The 27,313-nt window shown below is 47.4% G+C and overlaps 2 protein-coding genes, 1 long non-coding RNA gene and 1 other non-coding gene across 5 annotated transcripts; 2 read left to right on the forward strand and 2 right to left on the reverse strand.

The window, feature by feature from the left end:
* Nucleotides 1-1,968: 1,968 nt before the first annotated feature.
* Nucleotides 1,969-2,193, reverse strand: LOC119327174. The gene has a single exon (XR_005158446.1). It is a non-coding gene; the product is annotated as a small nucleolar RNA U3 (small nucleolar RNA).
* A 2,157-nt stretch (nucleotides 2,194-4,350) lies between these two features.
* LOC119320434 (luminal-binding protein 2) lies at nucleotides 4,351-8,197 on the reverse strand. Its single transcript, XM_037594529.1, has 8 exons — nucleotides 8,031-8,197; nucleotides 7,079-7,346; nucleotides 6,781-6,995; nucleotides 6,454-6,696; nucleotides 5,633-6,112; nucleotides 5,390-5,544; nucleotides 5,212-5,294; nucleotides 4,351-5,110 (listed from the first exon to the last, which is right to left on the reverse strand). Exons 1-8 carry the CDS (start codon nucleotides 8,077-8,079, stop codon nucleotides 4,606-4,608), a joined length of 1,998 nt encoding a protein of 665 aa, XP_037450426.1. The 5' UTR covers nucleotides 8,080-8,197; the 3' UTR covers nucleotides 4,351-4,605.
* Nucleotides 8,198-11,379: 3,182 nt separating this feature from the next.
* LOC119324761 lies at nucleotides 11,380-14,562 on the forward strand. The gene is made up of 3 exons (XR_005157156.1): nucleotides 11,380-11,775; nucleotides 11,862-12,072; nucleotides 13,426-14,562. It is a non-coding gene; the product is annotated as an uncharacterized LOC119324761 (long non-coding RNA).
* Nucleotides 14,563-15,149: 587 nt separating this feature from the next.
* On the forward strand, nucleotides 15,150-18,543 carry LOC119324808. Of its 2 annotated transcripts, none has more exons than XM_037598576.1 (4): nucleotides 15,150-15,607; nucleotides 15,698-15,766; nucleotides 17,620-17,706; nucleotides 17,793-18,543. In XM_037598576.1, exons 1-4 carry the CDS (start codon nucleotides 15,421-15,423, stop codon nucleotides 17,804-17,806), a joined length of 357 nt encoding a protein of 118 aa, XP_037454473.1. In that variant the 5' UTR covers nucleotides 15,150-15,420; the 3' UTR covers nucleotides 17,807-18,543. The 2 variants fall into 2 exon arrangements, with proteins under 2 accessions (XP_037454473.1, XP_037454472.1); XM_037598575.1 differs by having other exon boundaries at nucleotides 18,264-18,543.
* The last annotated feature ends 8,770 nt before the right edge of the window (nucleotides 18,544-27,313 follow it).

Raw genomic sequence — 27,313 nt, forward strand, 5'->3', positions numbered from 1 at the left:
TTTCCCCTACCTTCTACCTTGGGCTGCTTGTGGCCCTGCACCTGGGTGCACTTCACAAGCCTTGTAACTGTCATATGCAAGCTTTTGCCTTCTTTGAAATATAAGGTCGGCTGCGCGCCACCTTTTACTTTCAAAAAATAAAGAGACCATTCTGGTTTTTTCGTTGCGGCATCTACGGCAAAACTAGATCATGTGGCGGATTTAGAATCGGCGGCGGCGGCTGCAGTTTTGGAGGGACTAAAACTCGCTCGATCTGTTGGTGCAAATACTCTTGCTCGGGCAGATAGCATGACAATGGTGGAGGCGATGGCAAATAACTCTGGCCAATCGATAGTGGCAGGCCCTATCCATGATGAATGCCTTCAATTGTGTTTAGATTTCAGGGAGGTCTTTTTTTCAGCATTGTAATAGAGAGTCCAATATGGTTGCTCATAGGCTAGCTCAATCCACCGCTGTGTTTAGATTTCGGTTTTACTTGATTGCTTGAAGTTAATAAAGCTAGCCGTAAGGCCTTCCCCTAAAAAACGGTTGCTCTTCAAGAATTGCCATTGCATTTTTTTTCTCAATATACAGGCAATACATATTCAAATAGGCCAACATGTGTCATGCATTCGTTCTTCTGTCATTATATGGATGAAATCCCTGCTTCAAACTGATGTAATATAATTGGTTCGAACTTTATGACCAGTGCATGGATGAGTTTCCTTGGATCTATGCATTTAATTGTTTGGTGCATCTAAGTGGCTTGTTTACGGTTTATCTTTAAGTTTTTTTTTCTAGGTAGGGTATACATCGGCATGATATATGCTCAATGGTTTTGGCCTCCGAGAGGCTGTCACTTGGCCTGCACAAATCAGTCTCTACATATTTGCAGCGCAGCAGTCCTAATTAGGCCCTGGCGGCATTCTTAAGCAAGCAATTAGCAATCAACAAGCCTTTTTTTGAGAGAGCAACGCTGACTCTTGCCTCCTGGAGCTTCTGGATACAGATGCATGAAAGTGTTGAAAGAAAAGCTGAACCCAGTCTACCACAAGCAAAAACAAAGTCTTGTTCTGAATTCCACAGCCAGATCAACAAGCATTTTCCTTACTGAGCGTACTGTTTTGTCAAAGGCGATGGGCAGAGTTCCTTCTCAAAATCAAAGTTGCAGAGTTCCAGTCAACCTTTTCTATTCTACTCCCTCCGTCTGGAAATAGTTGTCATCAAAATGAACAAAAGGGGATGTATCTAGACATATTTTAGTTTTAGATACGCCTTTTCTTTATCCATTTTGATGACAAGTATTTTCAGACGGAGGGAGTATCTGGCTACTACTAATTGCGAGACATACTGAATACGAGCGCCGTGTTGCAAAGGAAGAAAAAAAAAACTTCTTTCTGCCATCTTACCACTGTGTGTCATGTGTGGTCTTCAGACAGTTTTTTTTTCCTTTTTGAACGGAGTAAGATCTTGGCTCCTGGCAATCTTGCTACTCACCACACCAGCAACAGAGTCAGGGGCAACATCTGCCCAAACGGTGAGAGGCGCAGACGCCTTCAGACAAAGCTGCGCAAGCAAATGTGCAGCACTACTACAGTTTGTACTACAGAAAACGAAAGGATCACCTCTGTTTCAGTTGTCAGTTTGCAAAGTCTTCCAACCTATTTTTGGTAATGTTTCAAACTAAGCAAGCACTAATTTTATTTTTATGAACATCATCACTGCTGGAGCATCTGGGTTACCAGGACATGAGTAATCACGTCTTCAAATGATTACTGCAGCCCAGTCTTAAATTTTCTGTATTAGCTTGTACACATGGAACAACAACTGAATTTATTCTGGATTTACTGCAGCCCAGCCTTCATATTCTGTATTAGCTTGCACATATGGAAGAACAGCTGAATTTATTCTTGATTAATAAAACTTGAATCTAATTGCCAGATCCTAGCTCTACAGCCAAAAGGAGCTGGAGAAAAAAAAGAATTGTGGAGTCTGTCAGACAACCTCTGAGCCACCCTGCACCAGAGTGTGAATTTAGGCAGGGAACGATCCTCTACAGCCGTCAGATGGCACCCATCAGGTGTATCCAGGCCGTTAATCACGCTCTGGCCCAGAGGTTAGAATGCATCAACCGGACATGAGTGCTTGCCTCCTTATTGGTAAAGGATGCAGCGGTACGAGCCTATAGAACAGATCCTGTTCAAGTAAGGTCGTGCTACCATGAGCAGCGCCTCGCCTTATAAACTGGTTAGAGTTGCCTAAACTAGCGAGGTGGGACTAATTAGAAAGCAGGCATGCGGGGATGCTGCGCTGCGCTTCCTGGAGCAGAGAGCAGAGCATCGAAGAAGGGTCCTTGGCCCATGTAGCTGGGCACACGAATGACCAAAGCCCAGGCCATCAGAGAAACGTTTAGCTGTGCAGATTTTGAACTACTTTTAATACATGCCCTTTTTGTTTTCTCTAGCTTTTATGCGAAATGGAATGAAATTACAGTCGGCCATCACAAAAGTACGTAGCAGATATATTTATGCCAAGTTAGAGAGAAGAGGGAAACAAAAATACAAGAACAAAACTGAGAGAAAAACGGGCGTGTTGTAACTCTGAAACATGACAGACAGAACATACGCTAGTTTGTTAAAGTACTTACATTTGTTGCATTTACTACATCCTTTGCTGACCATCTGTTCAAAAGTAGTGCAGCGGGAAAACTACTTTCTGCAACTTCCATTCGGCGACGCTCACGATCGTCCCCTACGTGGAGCACGGCGATCCTAGGCACCCGGGCTGGCAAGCCGAAGCGCCGGGCATGCAAAAAACTGCCAGCCTGAACATGGTTTCAGACTGAAACCCACTTTGGAACATGGTTTCAACGGGATGAAATGAAGCCAAGATGGGCAGGGGCAGTACCAAAAACAGGAGCATCAGCAAGGATTAATAAGTACATCTTAATTTCTCATCATGTCTCTGAAAAACAGGATCAGTTCGTCAGGCTGGCAGCACTCTCATGAAGGAAGCTAGCGTCTACCGCTAGCCTGCTTCATCAGATAACAACGAACGCCGACAGCCTGATCGAGAGCAAGTTTGTGCGTCTGTATTCAATTGTGGCTCCCAAACACCACCAAACACCAATGATACAAACTGGCGTCGATCTATCGGCAAAGGGCTCTATTCTTCTTCTGCAGATTGTGATTCTTGCTTAACCTGAAAAACAGAATACATGAGAGTGAAAAGATGGTACAGACAATCAGAACAGGTGATTTTCGTGTGGTGCAAATGGAAATGGGTGCAGAATGCAGACATAAGGTGCTTTCGAAGGCGAAGACTTCTCAGGCATGGATAATTTTCTACTGATCTTTTTTATATATTGATTCTGTACTAATGACAGAGCAAGATCTCTGGACATATCCTGGATACTCTTCTACCTCGCAGGTATATCAAATTATGTACTCCGGCGGTCATGAAACCCTGCTTTTAAATGGAAAAGGAAATCTTGCTTTCGAATGAAGCACCACTTTTTTTTACCGGCCACTGCTAAGTGACTGGCTGAATACAGTCGAAACAACGCTTCACCTCTGATTCAGTTAGTAGTTTAAAAATTCCTCCTAATTGTGCCCTGGCATTAATCCAGGACATGCTGCTCTTTTGGATAGTGCTTCAAACTCTTAAGCAAGCAATTGATAATCTTTTTTTATGGAGTTAACAGGACATCAAAGGATTACTTTAAAAATGTTGGATTGTTCAATCAAAAATGTTGGAAATTGTTGAAAGTTGAGCTGAACTTATCTTTCCATATATATAGAGCTCTCTTTCTGAATTGCAGGTCAGAATTGAAGTGCTTGCCTCCTTATTAAAGGTGAAGGATACAGCGGTACAAGCCTAAACTAGCGAGTAATGGTAACAAGTGGCTTCCTGTGTCAGCTTTGGAAGGAGGGGCACGGCCCGTGACCCGTGTATCTGCGCACCTCAAAGAAAAAAGTAGCTCAGCCCATCTGAAAAATATTTGACTCTTGCGCTTTCCTCTCGTTCTCTGTTCCTTTCTGTTCCTTTCAAACGTGGAAGTCTAATATCTGAAAAATGCTTTGAACAATGCCAACTTTTTTTCTTCATGAAAGCTAGTTAAATTAGTCTCTTCGTTAAACAATTAACCAAATTTCTTCAAAACTGGCCCAAGTGAAGGTGGTTTGGAGAAATACCTCCAGCCACTTGTTACCATTACTCGATCAATTCCAATTTTGAAAATGCTACTAGAACAAAATAGGATGCTGCAACAACCAGAAACTATTCACAACTGAAAGAGGCCACAAAATAAATTTTGCTGAGCTTGAATTTCCAACAGAAGCTAGTACGACTGAAAGAGGCCAACACAGGAGGTATAGATAAAACTGCATCATCTTTTCTTCGCATAAAAGTTCCGATGCGAATCCATCCAGCTATATAATAACAAAACGAAAAAACATCAGAAGGAAGCAACAGCAGCAGCAAAGAGTTCTCTACAGCTCGGACAACAGACTAATAACAGCAGTCTCAACCACCCCCAACAACCCCAGACCCAAAGTAAGCAATTATCCATGTCTCCTCTCCACTACTAACCCCATTACAAAAATTGGTTTCCCCTTTGCAAACCATCTACAGCTCGTCATGGTCCTCGTCGTCGACGCCGCCGTCGGCACCCTCGCCGCCCGGGGCTCCACCGGACCTCTGGTACACGGCCGACACGATGGGGTTGCACACGGCCTCCACCTCCTTGAGCTTCTCCTCGTAGTCCTCCTTCTCGGCCGTCTGGTTCTCGTCCAGCCACTCCAGCGCCTCCTTGAGCGCCTCCTCCACCTTCTCCTTCTCCTCGCTCTCCAGCTTGTCCGCCAGCTTGTCCTTGTCGCCCACCGTGTTCTTCATGTTGTAGACATAGGTCTCCAGCTGGTTCCGGGCATCGATGCGCTCCTTCACCTTCTTGTCCTCCTCGGCAAACTCCTCCGCCTCCTTGACCATCCGGTCGATCTCCTCCTGGCTCAGACGGCCCTTCTCGTTCGTGATGGTGATCTTCTCTGACTTGCCGGTGCCCTTGTCCTCGGCCTTCACGTTCAGGATACCGTTGGCGTCAACCTCGAAGGTGACTTCGATCTGAGGAGTGCCCCTGAAAGTTGAGTTGCAGACAACACCATACAATCAGTCGACCTGTCATATATAATGCGTCACATGCTAGATTCATTATCTCTGAACTTAACAGGCACGAACCTTGGAGCTGGGGGAATGCCAGAAAGGTCGAACTTGCCGAGAAGACGGCAGTCCTTGGTCATGCTGCGCTCACCCTCAAAGACCTGAACAAAGTAGCACATATATGTAAGAATCAGGCTCCAGCAAGCTGACACTGATAAGTTTCAGAGAGGGAAGCAGATGGCTTATTGTTTGTTACCTGGATGGAGACGGTGGTCTGCTGGTCCTGGTAGGTGGTGAAAACCTGCGACTTCTTGGTGGGGATGACAGTGTTCCTGGGGATCAGCTTGGTCATGACTCCTCCAACAGTCTCGATACCGAGGGTGAGGGGCGCCACGTCGAGGAGGAGGATATCTGCATCGAGATCAGATCACAGTAGTGTAAGTAGGATGGTTCACACCAGCAGGTAAATAAAAGAGGGTAGTAAAAAGATTCATCCTACCCTTGGTCTCGTCACCGCCCTCGCCGCTCAAGATGCTTCCCTGCACTGCAGCTCCGAAGGCAACAGCCTCGTCAGGGTTCACACCCTTGTTTGGCTCCTTGCCGTCAAAGTAGTCCCTGAGGAGCTGCTGGACCTTGGGAATCCTGGTGCTGCCACCAACAAGAACAATCTCGTGGATCTGGGTCTTCTCAAGGCCAGCGTCATCCATGGCCTTCTTCACGGGTCCCATGGTCTTGCGGAACAGATCGTTGTTCAGCTCCTCGAACCTGGCACGGGTCAGTGGCTCCGAGAAATCAGTCCCATCGAAGAGGGACTCAATCTCAACACGGACCTGGTGCTGGTTGCTGAGGGCTCTCTTGGCACGCTCAGCTTCCCTCCTCAGCTTTCCAAGAGCACGGTTGTCCTTGCTGATGTCCTTGCCATGCTTCTTCTTGATCAACTTGATGAAGTAGTCCATGATTCTGTGGTCAAAGTCCTCACCTGGAGAGGATATACAGCTCAGTTATGTATGGGTCAATAGAATGCACGACACACAGCTAATGAGATGAAAAACTAATAATGATCAAATCATTTGAGCTCCTTTGTCAAGTAAAGCAGTACATAGTCAACTGAAAGATTACTCAAGAGTGTTGTGTGACCAATAAATTATTTGTTCAATATTGAAATATTTAGGTAATAATCATGTCTTTATTAAATGACTATATAGCAGGTGACAGTAGCCTAACCAGCAGCACCATATTTTCTATATGCGGTACTCAGTCAATCCCAATGGCATTGTAACAAAAGGAATTGCAGCAAATGAGAAGGAAAAGTTGTTATACCTCCAAGATGGGTGTCACCGTTGGTGGCCAACACCTCAAAGACGCCATTGTCAATGGTCAAGATACTGACATCAAAAGTACCACCACCCAGGTCAAACACCAGGATGTTCTTCTCGCCGCCCCTCTTGTCCAAACCATAGGCAATAGCAGCAGCAGTGGGCTCATTGATGATCCTAGCCACATTGAGGCCAGCAATCACACCAGCATCCTTGGTCGCCTGCCTCTGCGCGTCATTGAAGTACGCTGAAAAAACAGGAGCAAATAGATGTGAGCAACGGCATTCATAGAATCAACACTAGTCAGCAACTGAATTGCACCATTACTAACCAGGAACAGTGACGACGGCGTCATTGATCTTCTTGCCAAGGTATGCCTCAGCAGTCTCCTTCATCTTCCCAAGAATCATAGCACTGATCTCCTCAGGGCTGAAGACCTTGGTCTCCCCATCCTTGATCTTGACCTGGATGTAAGGCTTCCCCTCCTTGTTGACAATCTTGTAGGGGACAAGTTTCATGTCCCTCTGCACCTCCTTGTCCTCAAACCTGGAAGAAAATGTTAACAGGTCAGGCACCACAAATCAACACTGCACAAAAATAAGTGTAGAAGAACAGTAAAGTGGTATTACTTTCTTCCAATGAGACGCTTGACGTCAAAGACGGTCCTCTCAGGGTTGACAGCTGCCTGGTTCTTTGCAGCCTCACCGATGAGCCTCTCGCCATCGGTGAACCCAACCCATGAGGGCGTGATACGGTTACCCTGGTCATTGGCGATAATCTCGACATGACCGTTCTTGTACACACCGACACATGAGTAGGTGGTGCCGAGATCGATACCGATCACGGTACCGAGCTTCTTGGCCTCCTCCTTTGCGGCACAAAGTGCAAACAGCGATCCTGCACACAGCAGCAGCAGCAGTAGGTAAGCAACATTCTGAATTATTCAACCCGATCTCAATGGCATTAGCACACAGACAGCAGCAGAATTCAAAATATCACACTAGTTGAGCTGATTTCATAGGGATTCAATTCAGCCACCATTGTCCCCTGTAACCGGAACATTTTTCCTAAGGCGCTACTTTTTTAGTGTCACTACTACTACTATAATATAATTAAATCATGTAAAGCCCTTGCAACCCTTGATCAAACTCTGTCCTAACATAATCATCAAGCGAGAAGCGGAATTGCGAGCCTGTAGCAGCATCCTACCAATTTTAAGGACAGATCGCCGCAGCAATTAATGCAGCAGAACAATTGAACAATTCAAATCGGCGGCGGTGCAGCACTAAACCTAAGCCCTCCAATCTACGAGCAACTAAACCACAGATCAAAGCGTCCGTACAGCAGGCATCGAAATCTAGATCACACAAGCCTACGGCTCGCAAGCAACGATCCCAGTGAAGCGGCACAAACGATTCAAAATAAACAGCTCGATCCGTCGGCGGCCGGCAGCGGCGGGACCATCGTCACCCCCGACCGCCCCGGATCGAGCTCCGGGAACAGAACACGCAGATCTGGCGGAACGAAACAAAACAGAGCAACGGGAAGGGATCGGGATCGAGATCGAGATGGCGCGCATACCTGCGAGCAGGACGCCGAGCAGCAGCGCGGAGCCGCGGACCCGATCCATCGCCACGACGACGCGCAACGCGATCCCTCTCCTCTCCTCGCCTCGCCTCGTCCGGAGCTTCCCGGAGCCTTCTTCCTCTCCGCCTTGTCGATCTCCTTTGCGGAAGTGGGTTTGAGTTTTAAGGAGACTGCGCCGTGTGTGTGAGATTTATATACGGCGGGGCCGGAGGTGGTCAGATCCGCAGGCTGCCCCCGTCGCGCTGGCCGGAACGTCACGGGGCCGAGCTGGGCGAATCGTTGGCGGGCACGTGGCGGCCCGGGCCAATCGGGGCGGGCTCTGTGCTGGGGTCGCCGCGGCCGTCCGTGCCGCCCATCCGACGGCCCCGGTGCGCCCCCTCGACGCGGAGCCGCGCGATTGGCCTGCGTCGCGTGGATGGAACGGATGGATGCTTCTCGTTCGTTCTGTGCCGGTCGGTCCACGTCTGGCCGGTGGGCCCGGGGTTGCTCTCTGAGGCAAGGGCATAACGACCTGTCTGGTATTTTCCAGAAGCAGAAATCCAGGTTTCGAATTTGTACGTTGGGGGTTTCAACAAGAATCTTACCAAATTGAGCCGTGGCACTTTGGATTATTCAACTGAATGATTTTTTTAAAAAAAGGTGTCAATACAGGGCGACTATCGCTTGAATGGACTTGTCGCGACGCTCAGCTCGAGCGCGTGAAAATAGGGGGCTCGATGGGCCCACTCGGCAGTTTCGCCAAGCGCAAGGGTAGCGATGTAGTTGTCGTCATGCCAAGAATTAGCGCGAGTTAACTTTCTTAAATTTAAAATTATCCACTTTACGACACGTGAGAGAAATATATGATGCCACGTGGACAGAGACTATAATGAAAATCCATTAATGAGCCACATTTCCCAGATGCGCGAGGTTAATAGCGTAGTTGTCGTCACGCCAAGAGACTATTAGTCAACCAACATTAACTTTGTCAAATTTAAGAAAGGATATAGATACAGCGTGACGATTGTGTGAATGGGCTTGTCGCGATGCCCAGCTCGAGCGCGAGAAACAAAGGAGGGGCTCGATGGGCCCACTCAACAGTTTTGCCGATGCGCAAGGTCAGTTGTCCAATTGTCGTCATGCAAAAAGCTAGCGAGCGTTACCAATTTGAGGCGTGGCAGTTTTCACTATATAGTTGGATATGCTTTTCAAAGACACCAAGAAGCGCGATGATCACGTAAATGGACTTGTCGCGACGCCCAGCTCGAGCGCAAGAGAACAGGGTGCTCGATGGGCCCACTCGGCAGTTTCGTAGCGGTGTAGTTGCCGTCACGCGAATAAGTTAGCGCACATTAACTCCACTTTATGACACGTGTGATGAATATACGATGCCACATGGACAGAGACTATAATGAAATTCCATTAATGATCCACATTTCCAAGATTCGCGAGGTCAATAGCGTAGTTGCCCTCACGCAAGAGCCTATTAGTCAACCAGTGTTAACTCTCTCAAATTTAAAAAAGGACATAGATACGGCGGGACGATCGTGTGAATGGACATGTCCCAATGCCCAGCTCGAGCGTGAGAAAACAAGGGGGCTTGATGGGCCCACTCGGTAGTTTCGCCGATGCGCAAGGCCAGTGGTCCAATTGTCGTCACGCCAAGAAGCTAGCGAGCGTTACCAGTTTGAGGCGTGGCGGTTTTGATTATCCAACTGGATATGGTTTTTAAAGACACCAAGAAGCGCGATGATCGCATAAATGGACTTGTCGCAGCGCCCAGCTCGAGTGCGAGAGAAAAGGGGGAACGCTGGGCCCACTCGGCAGTTTTGCCAAAAGCAAGGGCAGCGTGTAGTTGTTGTCATGCCAAGAAGTCAGCGCGTGTTAACTTTCTTAAATTTAAAATTATCCACTTTACGACACATGAGAGAATATATGATGCCACGTGGACAGAGACTATAAAGAAAATCATTAATGAGCCACATTTCCAAGATGTGCGAGGCGAATAGCGTAGTTGTGGTCATGCCAAGAGCCTATTAGTCAACCAACGTTAACTTTCTCAAATTTAAGAAAGGATATAGATATAGCGTGACGATCGTGTGAATGGGCTTGTCGCGATGCCCAGCTCAAGCGTGAGAAAACAGGGGGGCTTGATGGGCCCACTCGGCAATTTCGCCGATGCGCAAGGTCAGTGTGTGGCGGTTTTTATTATTCAACTGGATATGGTTTTTAAAGACACCAAGAAGCGCGATGATCGCATAAATGGACTTGTCGCGACCCCAACTCAAACGCGAGAGAAAAGGGGGCTCGCTGGGCCCACTCGGCAGTTTTACCAAGAGCAAGGGCAGCGTGTAGTTGTCGTCATACCAAGAAGTTAGCGCGCGTTAACTTTCTTAAATTTAAAAGTATCCGCTTTACGACACGTGAGAGAACATACGATGCCACGTGGACAGAGACTATAAAGAAAATCCATTCATGAGCCACATTTCCAAGATGCGCGAGGTCAATAGCGTAGTTGTCGTCACGCCAAGAGCCTATCATTCAACCAACGTTAACTTTCTCAAATTTAATAAAGGATATAGATACAGCATGATGATTGTGTGAATGGGCTTGTCGCGATGCCCAGCTCGAGCGCGAGAAAACAGGGGGGCTCGATGGGCCCACTCGACAATTTGGCCGATGCGCAAGGTCAGTGGTCCAATTGCCATCACGCCGGAAGCTAGCGGGGCGTTACCAATTTGAGGCGTGGCGGTTTTCATTATTCGGTTGGATATGTTTTTCAAAGACACCAAGAAGCGCGATGATCACGTAAATGGACTTGTCACGACACCCAGCTCGAGCGCAAGAGAACAGGGTGCTTGCTGGGCCCACTCGGTAGTTTTGGCAAGCGCAAGGGTAGCGGTGTAGTTGTCGTCATGCCAAAAAGTTAGCGCATGTTAACTCTCTTAAATTTAAATTTATCCACTTTACGACACATGTGAGGAATATACGATGCCACCTGGACAGAGACTATAATGAAATTTCATTAATGATCCACATCGAGAAATAAGAATGCGGAGGATCATCCCGGCTCCTCAGCCGTTTGGATTCCTGGCCGTTGGATCTGCGTGCTTGATCGGATCTGGGCCGTCGGATCGAGCCCTGGAATGACCTCGTCCGTCGGATAAAAAAAAGTTACTGTTGCAATGAACAGTTTCACCTCGACCGTGCCACCACGCGTAAATAGCCTGCCGTCGGTGGCATTTTCGTCATTTCACTCGCCCAGGGTATAAAAGAGTCGGCTCCCGTGGAGGCAACCCTAGCCGGCTCCCCTCCCCCTCCCGCGCGCCTCCTCTCCCTCTCTCTCGTTCCCCTCCCCTCCCCTCGCCTCCCCTCCCGCACGCCTCCTCTCCTCCCGCCCACATCACCGCCGCCGCCGCCGCCGCCCGCCTCCCCGCGCCGTCGGCGGCCAGACCCACCGCAGCAAAGCCCCCTCCCTCCCCAACGACGATGAGCAAAAGCGGAGGGAGGACGAGGAGCACGACGGCGGCGGCAGCGGGGAGGAGCAGCAGCAGGGCAAGGTGGCGTGCTGCGCCGTCCCGCGTCTCCTCTCCTCCGACCACGCCGCGGTGCTGCGCGACGGCGAGTGGGCGCCTGCCCTCCCCGTCCGCGAGCTCGTCCCCGGGCACGGCGGCGGCTCCCGAGCCCTCCTGCTCCGACCCTGCAGAGTGCTCGACCCGTAGCCTCTGCTCGCCCTCGCGCTATCGGTCTTGCGCCCTAGGTCAGATCCCTCCTCCCCTCGTTTCTCTTCTTCTTCTTCCTCTGGTTTTCTTTCTTCTTTCTCTGATGCGTATGTGCGATGTGCAGGCAGTCAGCCTCTACCCTGCTTGTGTCAAGGAAGGAAGGGGTCCCATCCATGGAGAAGCTGCGGGTGTAGATGGTACAGCGGCTAGAGAAGAGGAGGTGGAGCAGCAGCACCAGGTCAACATCCAGCACCAAACACCTTTGAATCTAAATATATATCAACAAATATACAGCGGACAGAGCAGTCCAGTCACATCTTCTACAGACCAACGTGGTGAGCTTCCCTTCCCCCATCTACCCCACATCTCTCTGGATGCTTAAGTTTCATATGGCATCATGTTTTGACTCATCACGTTTGAAGCAAAATCACGTTTTGGTACAGTTTAGATAGAAAGGTGAAAATAAAACATGTCATCTGAAACTGTACCAATTAATCCTTGAGCTATTTCTTGGGTGGATTCATAGTGGTGATGGAGAGTAGTGGTCGTGAGCTATTTCTTGGTCAGAAGTTATTCCTTTTCTTATGAAGGTTAATTATATTCACAACATCATATTTCGGAAACTAGCGGTTATGAATTTGTTTAGTGTCAAGAATGTGGTGGATTATGATCAATTAAACTGTGGACAATTATTGCAAATGTGACTCTATTTCATTGCCTGAAAATTTAGTATATACTCTTCTTTCCAGGATCGTCGGTTGGTTCTATTGCTATTTATTGTGCCAGGACCCTCTTTTGTTGGCCTCAGCCTTCTACACTGTGTATCCTCTTTTGTTGGCATCAACCTTTTAGATGATTTTCCAGTGTGTATGCTCTTGATATAATGATATGATGAACTAATTGATCCTACTTACAACATTTGATATAGTCTTCTTCCATTAATTTGAGCTTTCAATATAATCATGTTCATCGTTTAATTTCCATTGCCTTAGTTTACTTACTTACTTACGAAGCCTTTTATCCCAAACAAGTTGGGGTAGGCTAGATATGAAAGCCTTTCACGAGGACTTCCCAGGAGGTCACCCATCCTAGTACTATTCTCGCCCAAATGGGTTTCATACCCAAAAGACTGGCTAGTTTTTGCGTTGGCTTGCCAAGCCTACCACAACCCTTAGGTATGAAACCCTTTCACGAGGACTTCCCAGGAGGTCACCCATCCTAGTACTACTCTCGCTCAAATGGGTTTCATACCCATGGGACTGGCTAGTTTTTACGTTGGCTCGCCAAGCCTATCACAACCCTCCTTCTTTACCCGGGCTTGGGACCGGCTATGCCTAGAAGACATAGGCGGAGTTTTCCATTGCCTTAGTTAACCCCATTAATTTAGTCTTTTAGTATATTTATTTCGTGTCGATGTGCTGCCATAGATTTGTATCCTTGTCAGAATGCGCATATTTGTAGATGACACTGACATTATACTGAATGTGGATGGAGACTTTCGGATTATAATATCTAACAAAAGAAGCAATGATTTTGGTAGCCATGCACAAGTAGATAATCTCTAGCAATCATTTTTTTTCTTTCCAGTTGTGTGCAGATCTTTGGAGCACTTGAAAGTCTTTGATAGTTCATTGAGAGTTTTACTCTTAATATGAACAAGCGATTTCACATCTGGTTTCCTCCTGCAGTAGAACAAGATGAACATGTGCCTTACATGAGCTCTTTGGATGATTATATCTTTGACAGTGAGGGAAATTGCTCTGCGGACAACCTGGTACACAATGATTACTAATCCAGTGTTAGCTCCTCATTATCATGGCTATCTGAATGATCGTTTGGTACTTTCAGTTCACTGTCTTAGTATATTGCCTTCTGCAATGCGGCTATCTGAATGATTGTTAGGCACTTTCAGTCCCCCGTCTTAGTAAGTTAGTATACTGCCTTCTGCGATGCAATCAATGCTCTGCTATGCAGCACCTTGTCCTACCAGACTTAATTATGTACATTATATGATATATGTACTGATACTCTACTATGCAATCCGTCGGTCCTAGAAAATTAAATTATGTAACTTATATGGTGTATACTGATGCTCTACTTTGCAGTGCCTTATCCTAGCAGACTTAATTATGTAAATTATACTCCCTCTGTAAACAGATATAAGAGCGTTTAGGTCACTACTGTAGTGATCTAAACGCTCTTATAAAAGTTTACAGAGAGAGTATGTGTGTTTTCTATCCTGATTAGGATGAACTACGCATGTGCATTCAGCTTACTAACATAGGTATTCTGCTTGTGATAGTTCTTGTTCAATTAGTTCGCCCCTATGAATGTGTGTGAGGCTCCTGGTCACCTAAATTCTTTTACAGGACAGTGACATGCCCCGTTAAAACGGGTAAATTATTTGTTATGCTCAAAATGATTCTACAAAACAAGTACTAATAATCATATTAGCCTTGCATTGCAGATTATTTCCTTTTTGTGGTTGGCATGAATGACTTTTGTACTCAATGGTTTAAGCAGTTGCTCTAGGATGCCGGTCATCCTCCAGCCTCCTCAGCCGCTTGGCATTCTTGGCTGTTGGATCTGGTTGCTTGATGCGATCTGAGCCGTCGGATCGAGCCCTGGAATGACCTTGTCCGTCGGATAAAAAATAGTTACTGTTGCAATGAACAGTTTCGCCTCGACCGTGCCACCACGCGTAAATAGCCTGCCCCACCGCGTTTGAATCACGTGCCACATCGGTCGGAAGCCATTCTTGCTAGGGCGATGATGATTAGCCGTGGGTATCAAGTTGGGTCCTCCCTCTTGTCTCTAGAATCCTTTTTTATCCTGTGATACTTATTGTTCTGTCTTTTGGATGGTCATTCTTATTGAGTGATAACCAGGGCAGCTCCACTGTATAAACAGATTGATCTGGTGATAAGAGATGATGAGGGTAGATTATATGATGAGGAAAGGCAAATCTGAGCCCATATGCATTGAACCCTGAACCCTTTTTATTCGCACGTGCCCCATCGGTCGGAAGCCATCCTTGCTAGGGAGATGATGATTAACCGTCGCTGAAATAAGTGTGCCTTTGAGCAATCAAGGCACCTGTGGGTATCAAGTTGGATCCTCCCTCTTGTCTCTAGAATCCTTTTTGATCCTGTGATACTTATTGTTCTGTCCTTGGATGGTCATTCTTGTTGAGTGATAACCAGGGCAGCTCTACTGTATAAACAGATTAATCTGGTGATAAGAGATGATGGGGGTAGGTTATATGATCGAGGAAAGGTGAATCTGAGCCCACTATGCAATAGAACTGCAACTACCTCCCCTAATGTGTGTAGTATTGAAGGCAATAAAGAACTTTTCATGTCTTGCTACTTTAAAATTCAAAAAAGGTTCATTCTTCCTTTGTTGGTTACTTAACCATGATTTTTGTTTTGCTTTGGTTCTGGTTGAGATACTAAAGGTTGTTTATTTATGAAAAGAACAAACACTTGTAGTTTTGTATGCCTCAGCTGTTGCTTAGGATCCAGTGTTGTAGTGCTTTGCCTAATTACAAATAACTCTAATCAATAATAGTGGTATCAATAATAGTGGTTCTTTCCTTCTGATTTGAACTGAGAGAGAGAGAGCCACTGATTCTTGATCTTAAGGTGACCCCATTTTTCTATGCCTCATGCTCATGCTGCTCTATGTTCCCTTTTAAAAATTCTTGCTTGCATTTTGGGTTGGTTTCTGCTCTATGTTCCCTTTTAGCGTTTCTTTCTGTTGTTGCTGCACTCTCTTTTGGGCGTTCATTTCATGCCCGTGATCTTGCAAATTGTGCCTGTGCCGAGCTTGCTTTAGAGTACAGGCTGCGGAGACGTCGAGGACCTCAAGGTGAGACACGTTCGATTAAAGACGCAGGACTCCTCTCCCCGTCAATCTCGCGCTGCTTCTGCTCACCATCCCTCTCTCTGACCGCTGCAGGTCACCGATGTTGTGGAGCTGGACGAGGTTTCCACGCAGTTCATCGACCGCCTGTTCTTCCTGGAGAAGGTGAGCAATCTTCATCAATCCCAAATATGCTCTGTTTTTATTATTGTTCCTTCTGGTTTCTGCTGCTGTACTAAGCCCAAATATGCTGTGTGTGTGTGTGTGTCTCTGTGTGTGTATGTTCTTTGTACTTCCCTTGATTATTTTAGTGAGCGGAGTTGTGATCTGCAATGCCAATTTTGCATCTCTTTTGTTAGCGGAATCGTGGTCTGTAATGCCAATAGGCAAGGAATCTTTTTGTTTTATGCATCAATGTGCCGGTACCATGTATTTGATTTTGTCTTGGTACACACATGACTTGATCATGTGAATGATCAATGCCAGTCACATTATGGTAGTTCTTTTACAAGCAACAGAATTTAGCTAATCCCTCCTACTGTATAGAGGTTGCCTCAACATATTCCCTCTTTAGTTTCCAGTCTCCTACTGTTACAGTTTAATTTTCTTGGAGTTTCTTTGTGATAGTCTAACGACAGTCATTGTTTCTTTATGCATGAAAGCACAAATTGTGAAGGAAATAAAATGCATGTATGTTCTGTTTACTCTCTCTTCCCTCGCCTCTGATATGTCCACCAAACTGTTGGGTTCACTTGAAGGCAAGGATGTTATTAATTTACTCTTGCAGGAATTTTTATAGAAAATATATAGTTTTACTTAACGACAAGGGCTCACCCTCGGATTTCTGTCATCATAAATCAGTGTCCTATAGGAGATAGAAAGTATATAGCATTTTTTTTAGTTTTCGCGATGTTTGTGTCTTTCATGTTCAGTTGGTCTATTAGTGTAGTGCTTATTGAACTTCTTTTGGAAAGGAGGCCAGTAAGAAGATGTCACCATGCATCTCAGTGCCACTGATTTTTTGCTTGGGTACACTATTTTTGGCTGTAACATTTTGAATAATAGTTTGAATTTGTCTAATTAAACATTCAGTATACATAGAGTGTTTTATGTTTTTCACCACCGAAATCCATGGTACTAAGTAATTTACTTAATCTATTAACATCTGACATACTTCATATATTAGGCAAATGCAACCTATGCCTCAGCTAATTGATATATTAAAGCTCCCTGCCATATTCAGAACTGGCATGATGCAGAATTCGTATGGCGTAACCTGTTACAAAGGGAAAAAAATATTATTATGTTATTTTGTACATTTTGTTCTTGGTTTCTGAAGAACAAGTGGAACCTAGACTTTCATCAATCTCTCCGTTATTGTTCATTATCTAGAACTATGCATGATATTGCATCTGGGCACTTAAATCTCGGTTTAAGTTTTGTGGGCTTTGCATATCCGATATGGAAATCATCTTGCCCTATCATTAGGTCAGCTCAATCCCAGCGGACAATTTCTTTGTTGCTCTGTTATGGGCCTGTTTGGATTTGATCCCAGAGCCGCCGTGCCAAAAAATTGGTCGTTGACTGAGTGGTCGCTAAGCGTTTGGATGGATGCCAATTCTTTGGCGTGCCCAGGCTAGCTCCACATCTCAGTTCAATTCCACGCCAGTTATTTGGTGAGAAGCAGGCGGCCGATTGCTCTACCAAAATTTTGGTGCCCCTGTGACTGGCAGGGTTGGCTAGGGCAGCATCCAAACAGGCCATATATATTTATATTAAACCATATGTTTATATCTTGCTGGTGATGCATTTGGTTTCTAAATTGATATTTTTTAAAAAGTGCATTGATCTTTGGTGGTGAGAAAAATTTACTAGAAGTTCAGTTTCTTTAGTGTTGCAGAAAAAGTTGACTACTAAATACTGATGCATACTAGACACACAACTTATTTGATTCCCATTGCCATATATCAACCTAGCTGAACTAAAGATGACTATTGATGTTTCTAGATATTTTGCAGTTCGGTCCATGCCGTGGCGGAGGGTTGTCTTGTGGTTTGACCGGAGCGGGGGCACACCAGAGAAGCGATCTCGTCCCCATTATTCAGGTACCCTTCATCTTTCTCTCGTTCGACCTCTCCAAGAAAGTTATATAGGTATAGTAAGCTAATTGTGTTTTCTGGGTGCTGTATAGGACACTACGGTTAAAGATTGGTCTCATTTATATTGATGTTGCTGATTATCAAATCAATGGATGTTATCTAGAGTGCTTCTCCTTCCGATTTGACGTACTATGTCTTCCAGCTTATACTATATATGATTTCTTTCAATGGTTTTAACTAATTATGGATATGTATCTAATTATGTTATTTTGGCATCAACAAATTACTCACCTAGCATTTATTCTGCTATATGGAAACAATCGGTGCCTATTTCTTTTTTATCTGAACTCAGACATAATTCTGCTATATGTAAACAATCATTGGTTCTTTCCATTCTATCTAAACTGAGAAATAACTCTAATCAGTTGTTTTTTATTTACTGTCCAAGTATCATTCTTACCTAAAACTTGTGCCAAAACTGGTTTTTCTTTCATATGTGCCATAGATTATCCAACCCCCTCTGCTTCTGTACAATTTTGTCGACTTATCTGGCATTTTCTCAGCCGTGTGGAACCAGCACATCTACCTGCGAATCTCCAGGCTATGGTATCAGCAGGGTTGCTTCGATGATGGCCCTATCAAGAGTATACATGTGTGCTCTTCTATAGGGAAATCATGCCAACAAGATGGTGCCTAATGAGGTCATAGACATGTTTTAGACACTTTGCATGAGAGAAATTTATACAAGTGTGCCAGGATCCATGTGAGGTTCCCTGTAACAATTCTGAGGGTAGTGGAAGGCACGTATACATTATGGTTCACTAGATCAATAATTGTCTTCACCTTGAGGGTGTTTCATTTGGTCATATTTGTTAACATGCTTAGTTGCTTCTTCTTTATTATGTTTCTGCTCCGATAACTTTCTCATATTATATCACTTTTGTTATTAACCATCGTATCGAATGGCTGCGTTTTTTATTTCGAGCTTCCTGTCGAGTGACTTTTTTTAATCTAATGAACGAACTGAGATTGATTATGCCTTAATAGTTTCATGCTGGTACTGAGTGGTATTATGTCTCGCTTATATCACGTTTGAATGTTTCTCTTTCACTGTATTATTACCATATATGAATACATATGATATACATGTATTGCTACTGGCTAAGCATTCACTACTTGACCAAACACGTTTGGACCGGCACCCTCGCGCCAGGGCGCGATCCCGATCTAGTTTCCAAGATTCGCGAGGTCAATAGCGTAGTTGCTCTCACGCCAAGAGCCTATTAGTCAACCAGTGTTAACTCTCTGAAATTTAAAAAAGGGCATATATATAGTGGGACAATCGTGTGAATGTACTTCTCGCAACACCCAGCTCGAGCGCGAGAAAACTGGGGGGCTTGATGGGCCCACTCGGCAGTTTCGCCGATGCGCAAGGGCAGTGGTCCAATTGTCGTCATGCCAAGAAGCTAGCGAGTGTTACCAATTTGTGGCATGGCGGTTTTGGTTATTCAACTGGATATGGTTTTGAAAGACACCAAGAAGGGCGATGATCGCATAAATGGACTTGTCGCGACGCCCAGCTCGAACACGAGAGAAAATGGGAAACGCTGGGCCCACTTGGCAGTTTTGCCAAGAGCAAGGAGCGTGTAGTTGTCGTTATGCCAAGAAGTTAGCGCGCGTTGACTTTCTTAAATTTAAAATTATCCACTTTACGACACGTGAGAGAATATATGATGCCACGTAGACAGAGACTATAAAGAAAATCCATTAACGAGCCACATTTCCAAGATGCGCGAGATCAATAGCGTAGTTGTCGTCACGCCAAGAGCTTATTAGTCAACCAACGCTAACTTTCTCAAATTTAAGAAAGGATATAGATACAGCGTGATGATCGTGTGAATGGGTTTGTCGCGATGCCCAGCTCGAGCGCGAGAAAACATGGGGGGTTGAAGGGCCCACTCGGCAGTTTCACCGATGCGCAAGGTCAGTGGTCCAATTGTTGTCACGCCAAGAAGCTAGCGAGCGTTACAAATTTGAGGCATGGCGGTTTTGATTATTCAACTGGATATGGTTTTTAAAGATGCCAAGAAGTGCGATGATCGCATAAATGGACTTGTCGCGACGCCCAGCTCGAACGCGAGACAAAAGGGAGCTCACTGGGCCCACTCGGCAGTTTTGCCAAGAGCAAGGGCAGCGTGTAGTTGTCGTCATGCCAAGAAGTTAGCGCGCGTTATCTTTCTTAAATTTAAAATTATCCACTTTATGACACGTGAGAGAATATACGATGTCATGTGGACAGAGACTATAAAGAAAATCCATTAATGAGCCACATTTCCAAGATGCATGGGGTCGATAGCGTAGTTGTGGTCACGTCAAGAGCCTATTAGTCAACCAACGTTAACTTTCTCAAATTTAAGAAAGGATATAGATACAGCGTGACGATCGTGTGAATGGGCTTATCGTGATGCCCATCTCGAGTGAGAGAAAACAGGGGGGGCTCTATGGGCCTACTCGACAATTTGGCCGATGCGCAAGGTCAATGGTTGAATTGTCGTCACGCCGGAAGCTAGCGGGCGTTACCAATTTGAGGGGTGGCGGTTTTCATTATTCAGTTGGATATGTTTTTCAAAGACACCAAGAAGCGCGATGGTCACGTTAATGGACTTGTCACGACGCCCAGCTCGAGCGCAAGAGAACAGGGTGCTCGCTGGGCCCACTCGGCAGTTTCGCCAAGCGCAAGGGTAGCGGTGTAGTTGTTGTCATGCCGAGAAGTTAGTGTTGGGAAACATAGCATGCAATTTCAAAAAAAAAATCCTACGCTCACGCAAGATCTATCTGGAGATGCATAGCAATGAGAGGGGGAGAGTGTGTCCACGTACCCTCATAGATCGAAAGCGGAAGTGTTAGCTTAACTCAGTTGATGTAGTTGAACATCTTCTCGATTCAACCGATCAAGCACCGAACGTACGGCACCTCCAAGTTTTGCACACGTTCAGCGCGATGATGTCCCTCGAGCTCTTGATGCAGCAGAGGGTCGAAGGAGTAGATGAGTTCCGTCAGCATGACGGCGTGGTGACGGTGATGGTGATGTGATCCGCACAGGGCTTCGCCTAAGCACTGCGAGAATATGACCAGAGGCGTAAACTGTGGAGGAGGGCGCCGCACACCGCTAAGAGAAAATGTTGTGTCTCATAGCCCCCTGTCGGTGTCAAAACCGGCGGATCTCGGGTAGGGGTCCCGAACTGTGCGTCTAGGCGGATGGTAACAGGAGACAAGGGACACGATGTTTTACCCAGGTTCGGGCCCTCTTGATGGAGGTAAAACCCTACGTCCTGCTTGATAAATATTGATGATGTGTGTTACAAGAGTAGATCTACCACGAGATCAAGGAGGCTAAACCCTAGAAGCTAGCCTATGGTATGATTGTTGTTCGTCCTACGGACTAAAGCCATCCGGTTTATATAGACACCGGAGAGGGCTAGGGTTACGCAGAGTCGGTTACAATGGTAGGAGATCTACATATCCGTATCGCTTGCCTTCCACGCCAAGGAAAGTCCCATCCGGACACGGAACGAAGTCTTCAATCTTGTATCTTCATAGTCTTGGAGTCCGGCCGATGATGATAGTTCGGCTATCCGGACACCCCCTAGTCCAGGACTCCCTCAGTAGCCCCTGAACCAGGCTTCAATTACAACGAGTCCGGCGCGCATATTGTCTTCGGCATTGCAAGGCGGGTTCCTCCTCCGAATAATTTATGGAAGATTGTGAACACCAGGATAGTGTCCGGCTCTGCAAAATAAATTCCACGCACCACCGTAGAGAGAATAATATTTACACAAGTTCAATCTGCTGACGTATTTGGTGGCGTGACGTCACACCACTACCAAGCCTTTACTTGAATCGTTTTTATTGTTCCACCTCAGCGTGTTTAGCGAAGCGGTTTCCTTGGCACGTCTTGCCGAAGCAGAGGTCGTGTTCCCCTTATTCCGGGATTCTCATAAATACGGACGTGGGTAACCCAACCGCGCCCGTTGCCACGCCCCCTCCACCGAAGGCGGGTTCCAAACAGTCACGGGGACGGCTCTTGGTATTCTTCCTCTTTATAATGAGACCAAGGCCCGTTCTTTTTCTTCAATCCTCAATTGAATCCGCCCCTCGCCCCGAGTTCCAACACCCAGGGCTCCAGATTCGGGTACCTTCGACCTTCGACAATGCCCGGCTCCGACCTACGAGGCTGGTGGATGCCCTCTTCCGTCACGGAAGAAGACATGCTAAAGCTGAGAGACGCCAGGTACTTGACCTACGAGATTTCGCATAGGTTACCTGCCCGAGGGCAAGTCATTCCTACTCCTGAGCCCGGCGAGAGCGTCGTGTTTGTGTCTCACCTCCGTCGGGGTTTAGGCTTCCCGATGGATCCCTTCATGAGGGGGCTCATGTTTTACTATGGGCTGGAATTCCATGACTTGGCTCCGGAGTCCATCCTCCACATCTCATCATTCATTGTCGTCTGTGAAGCCTTCCTCCGCACTACCCCTCACTTCGGCTTGTGGCTCAAAACCTTCAACCTGGAGCTGAAGATGATTGAGGGGCGTCAGGCAGAGTGCGGCGGGGCGGTTATAAGCAAGAGGGCCGATGCTCCCTGGCCCGAGGGCTCTTTTCAGGAGGAGCTCGGCTTGTGGCAACAGGATTGTTTCTATATCACCGCTCCCAAGGGTAGCAGGCAGAGGCCGCCGCCTGTCTTCCGCTCGGGCCCTCCACAACGGCTGACGTCATGGGTCAACAAGGGGCTTAACTGGGGGCCGTCCAAAGACGTACCCCTGTTGTAGGACCGGATTCGAGGCCTCCAAGAAAGGGAGATTAATCTGGTCGTAGTGGCACAGGTTATGCTGATCCGGCGCCTTCTGCCCTGCAAACATCGCCCCCTCCGCCTGTAGGAATTTAATCCAGAGGGGCCACGAGCTCTCCAACACTTCATGGGTTTGACACCCGCGGAGATGTACAAACTGTTCTTCAGATCGCAAGAGATGCGTCCGGACTTGACCGAGGACGCTGGCCTAAGCTGCAATTGCCCGGATACTCAAGTAAGTAGCCCTGTGTCCGGACATATTGTCCATTTATTTATCATGGGTTTGCCTTTTAACCAGCTATCCCTTGGACATGAGTGGATAGCGCAAGCAAAACTGATACGGTGTCCGGCCCCCCTCCCTGAGACCACGTCGGATCCCGTGTTAGTCAAAATGTTGGAGTTTGCGCCTTCGGAGGAGAGCGAAGGGGGGCACAGGAAAACTACCACCTCTGCCAAGGAGGCCTTCAATAAGGGGGGAATCGAGAATCCCTCCTTCCAGGGGGAGAAGAGGACCGCTTCCGAAGACCCGGAGGACAAGGCCTCAAAGCGGGGAAGGAAATCTGCGTCGGAAGGTCCTGCGCCGGGAAGAGCCCCGGCCGCACAGTCTCCCCAGAGGAGTCAGCCCTCCAGCGAGCCGTAAGTAAAAAAGGGGGAATTTTGTAATAGGGGATGCTCCTGTATTATTTCCAAAGGTAACCGAAGTTTTGACCTTGTAGTTCGGATCTCAGCCCATCTCAGCAGAGCTCATTTTCGGGGGACCTTCGTCCGGAGATGATGGAGAGCGAGACGCCTCCATCTGCCGCCCCATCGGGTGGGGCGGACGACCCTGAGGTGTCGTCACGGAGGGTCTCCCCAAGTCCGGCGGGGCCGGAGAGTTCGGCACCCATTGGAGTACGGCCGGTGGAGCTGCAGGATTTGCTCAAGAGGGCGTCTATCTCAGAAGATCACCGCACTTTAATGAGTATGGTGGTTGAGAGGATCTCATCCACCGAAAGCGGGTTGTATGAGGCCGTCGGAAGTTTGCTGACGGGGTTTGAGGTACGCAAAAAATGACATACATTTTGACAGTTTTGCACATGGAGTGCGCCCTGTATAGATAGTAGCCCCTGAGACTTGGTATGCTGTCGAAAGCGATAGCGTGCCAAGGATCATAATCTCAGTCATAGAATGTCACCTTTCCTATGCAGGTGGCGGAACGTTCGGTGGCCAGCCGGACTGATGGAGTTGCCGAACTGAAGAGGCAACTCGATGTTGCGGATGCGGACATCGCGCTAGTCAATAAATGACTTAACGAGTCGCAAGGTAGGTCGTTGCTCCGCGGTTGCCTAGTAAGGGAGCTGATGCCCGTTCCTTACAATTTGTATGCTTGATGCAGATGGCGCTGCTGCTGTGGAAGACCTTCGAGCAGAGCTTGCTCGAGCCAAGGAGCAAGCCAAGAAAAGTGATGCGGCTGCCTCGAAGGCAGCGGAAGAGCTAAAAGCCGAAAAGGCTGCTCACTGCCGAAGCAGGGAGGAGATGGCCGGAATGGCCGCGAAATTAAAAGATGCTACCGACCGCTATGAGGTTCTTGAAACAGAACGCTGAGAGGAGCAAGAGGACCTGAAGAAGGCCGCCGCCGAAGCCAAGGATGCCCGTGGTGCAATGCGGGCTATGAAGGAGGAACTGCGTCAGGCCAGAGACATTGCGGCTGGAAAGCCCTTTCTATTGCGTAGGAAGTTTACGGATCCGAAGTATGCTCAGTTGAGCCAACTGTGTGGTGCGGAGGATCCTTATCTGGATTTGGCGGCGAGTGCGGCGGACGCAGTCGTGCACTTCCGAAGCCAGAAGGATCACGAAATGGAAGAGCTTTTCTGGTCTCAATTCCATAGTCCGGAGCGTCCACTCCTGTTGGCTGATCGGCTGGCTGAGTGGGCTGAGCTGAATAGATTGTCCGGACTTGCCATGATGGATGTGGTCGCTCATCTGTGGCCAGAAAGGCCCAAGCCGAAGAGTTATTTTGGCTTGTTACAGCAATTCCTTGGGGCGGTGCCGCATATCAAGGCGATGAAGCGGTCGGCATGCATAGAAGGTGCACGGATGACTCTCGCCCGTGTGAAAACATACTGGGCGGAGATGGATGCCACCGCTGTTGCATCCCGGGGTTCGGACAAAAGCCGATTACCTGCCGAGCACTATTTTGAGGAAGTCCTGCAGGGCGCTCGTTTAATAGAGTCGCAATGCTCGAAAGATGTTATGTTTAAATGACATGTATGATTTCTGAGATAATGTTTATAATGCAACGGCTTTTTATACTTGTGCGTTCAAGTATGGAACTATCTCCCGTGCGACCGTATATGTATGAATAACCTGAAAGTTGCAGTCTTTGGCTTCAGCCCCCACGCACATGGTGCGGGGGTGTTTGCAAAAAAGAAAAGCGCTTTTTCACACTTAATCCAACGTCTTGGTCCTTTGAAGGAGGTGATAGCATAGCAAACTAGGCAACCGGACTATAATGCTTTATCACTTTCACTTAGCCATAGGAGCTCGATGGTGGGGCTACTATATAGCCCCTAGAGGCACCGCACTCTCCGAACTCGGGGTGCGTATGTGCCTGACCGGGAAGCGGTCCTTCATCAAAGCGGAGGAATTCTAAACATTCCAATAGTCGATCGAGTGGTTGACCAGTCTCTCGCTATATCATGACAGACAGTTTTTGGCTCTCTCTACTGAGGTGCTCACCCGGCCGAACCGGTGCACAATCGCAGTAGTTCTCCTGGTGCCGCGTTAGCCGATGGAGCGGAACGTAAGGCAGCAAAACACAGGAGCCAGGCAAACCCAACATTTGACCAAAGACATGATTCGGAGCTGATGCATATAAGGCCTAACTCGAGACGCCGAACACTCCCTGAGGTGTTCGGTCTTTATGATACCGGGCAGAACAATGCCCTAAGCCCCTAGTGTCCAGGTACAGGCGGGAACTTCTGACGCGGCCGATGCCAAAACGCCAGCCTCCTCCTCGGTTATGGTAGAAAACTGGGGGATATGTATCAACAACAGACAATAAGAAAGGTTTACGCAGGGTCTTAATCTGAAAAGAATCCTTGCAACGGGTCCCTGCTGCACGTCTGCGCCTGTGTCTCCGTTGTGCTGTATCCTGGACGGGTGTAGCACGTGCTTCATCTGTAAAAGAGAAGTACTTAGTTTGGAAGAAATATCGTGCAAAAGTTGTATTTAAAATAAAGTATAATTTGGAAGATGAATAAAGTTGAGCTTTATTGGCTCTCGTTGTTTATACGCGTGGCCCCTTGTAAAGGGGTATGCGGCTGGGAAGCCCCTTGTTTATTTGCGCCGGACTCGCCTAACCGTGTCCGAGGTCTGAATGACCTGTCTTTAGGGGCTTTGACCTACAAGGCCGGATTAGTGTGTGGCTGTCAAGGCGGCCTCACGTTCTCCGTGGTCGAGGAACACTCGGAGTTACTCTTTAATGAGATTATGCCGTCCCAGTAGTGTTTGAGGGCCACTGTTAGATGGGGCGATATGGAGAGTGAGCTTTTCGTGACGGAGGTTGTCGGATGAACCGAACACAACTTCTAGTGGCATAGAGCCTATACAATTGGCTTAAAGGCCTGGCGTCACTCCTTTGAAGGAAGTGCTGCTACGGCAAATTTTGGTAGGGTCTATCCCCATTCTGCGGACGGTGTCCTGGTATGGCAGGTGCCGCACTGTGTTTTCGTGTTATCACATGAAGTGAGTTCACTGTTTTAACTTCTAGTGGGAAAGTCTTCTGTTTTCTGGCGTGCTACTTGTGGGGTTCGTCGTCGTCTTCGCTTAGTGTGTCGAGCCCCTTGCGTTCGGCGTTAAGTCGGCCGGACTGCTTGAAGACCCAACAATCTCTGTGGGTATGGTTTGCAGGCTTCCCGGAGGTACTATGTATTTGACATAGCCTATCCAAAATTTTGTTTAGGTTGGATAGCTCGTCGCTGCTGTCCTTGAGGGGCAGTGTTTTATTATTCGGCCGAGAGCTTTTGAATCCGGCGTTGACCGCCGTGCTATTTGGGCCATTTTCCTTATTCCGGCGCTGATCTTTTCTGCGTCGTGATTTCCCATTTCCATCCCTTACTTCGGATGTACTCGGGTCGCTGGTGCTGCATCTAGCCAGCCAGCTGTCTTCCCCCGCGCAAAAGCGGGTCATGAGGCTTGTTAGTGCGGCCATTGTTCTTGGTTTTTCCTGGCCGAGGTGTCTGGTGAGCCATTCGTCTTGGACGTTGTGCTTAAAGGCTGCTAAGGCTTCGGTGTCCGGACAGTCGACTATTTGGTTCTTTTTGGTGAGGAACCTGTTCCAGAATTTGCGTGCTGACTCTTCGGGCTGTTGAGTTATGTGACTTAAATCGTCTGCATCCGGAGGGCGGACATAAGTCCCCTGAAAATTTGCTCGAAACGCATCCTCGAGCTCTTTCCAACTTCCAATGGTATTTTTTGGGAGGCTTTTGAGCCAATGCCGAGCTGGCCCTTTGCGCTTGAGGGGTAGGTATTTTATGGCATGGAGATCGTTTCCTCTGGCCATATGTATGTGTAGAATATAATCCTCAATCCATACTCCGGGGTCTGTTGTTCCGTCGTATGCCTCTATGTTTACGGGTTTGAATCCCGCTGGAAATTCATGATCCAGTACCTCGTCGGTGAAACATAGTGGGTGTGCGGCGCCCCTGTATTTGGGTGTGCCGTTGTCTTCAAACGCTCGGCGGGTTGTGTTGCTTCCTGGAGTCTTCTTTTTTGGCCCATAGATAG

Source organism: Triticum dicoccoides, chromosome 6B (genome assembly GCF_002162155.2).
Source record: "Triticum dicoccoides isolate Atlit2015 ecotype Zavitan chromosome 6B, WEW_v2.0, whole genome shotgun sequence".
NCBI classification, from domain to species: domain Eukaryota; kingdom Viridiplantae; phylum Streptophyta; class Magnoliopsida; order Poales; family Poaceae; genus Triticum; species Triticum dicoccoides.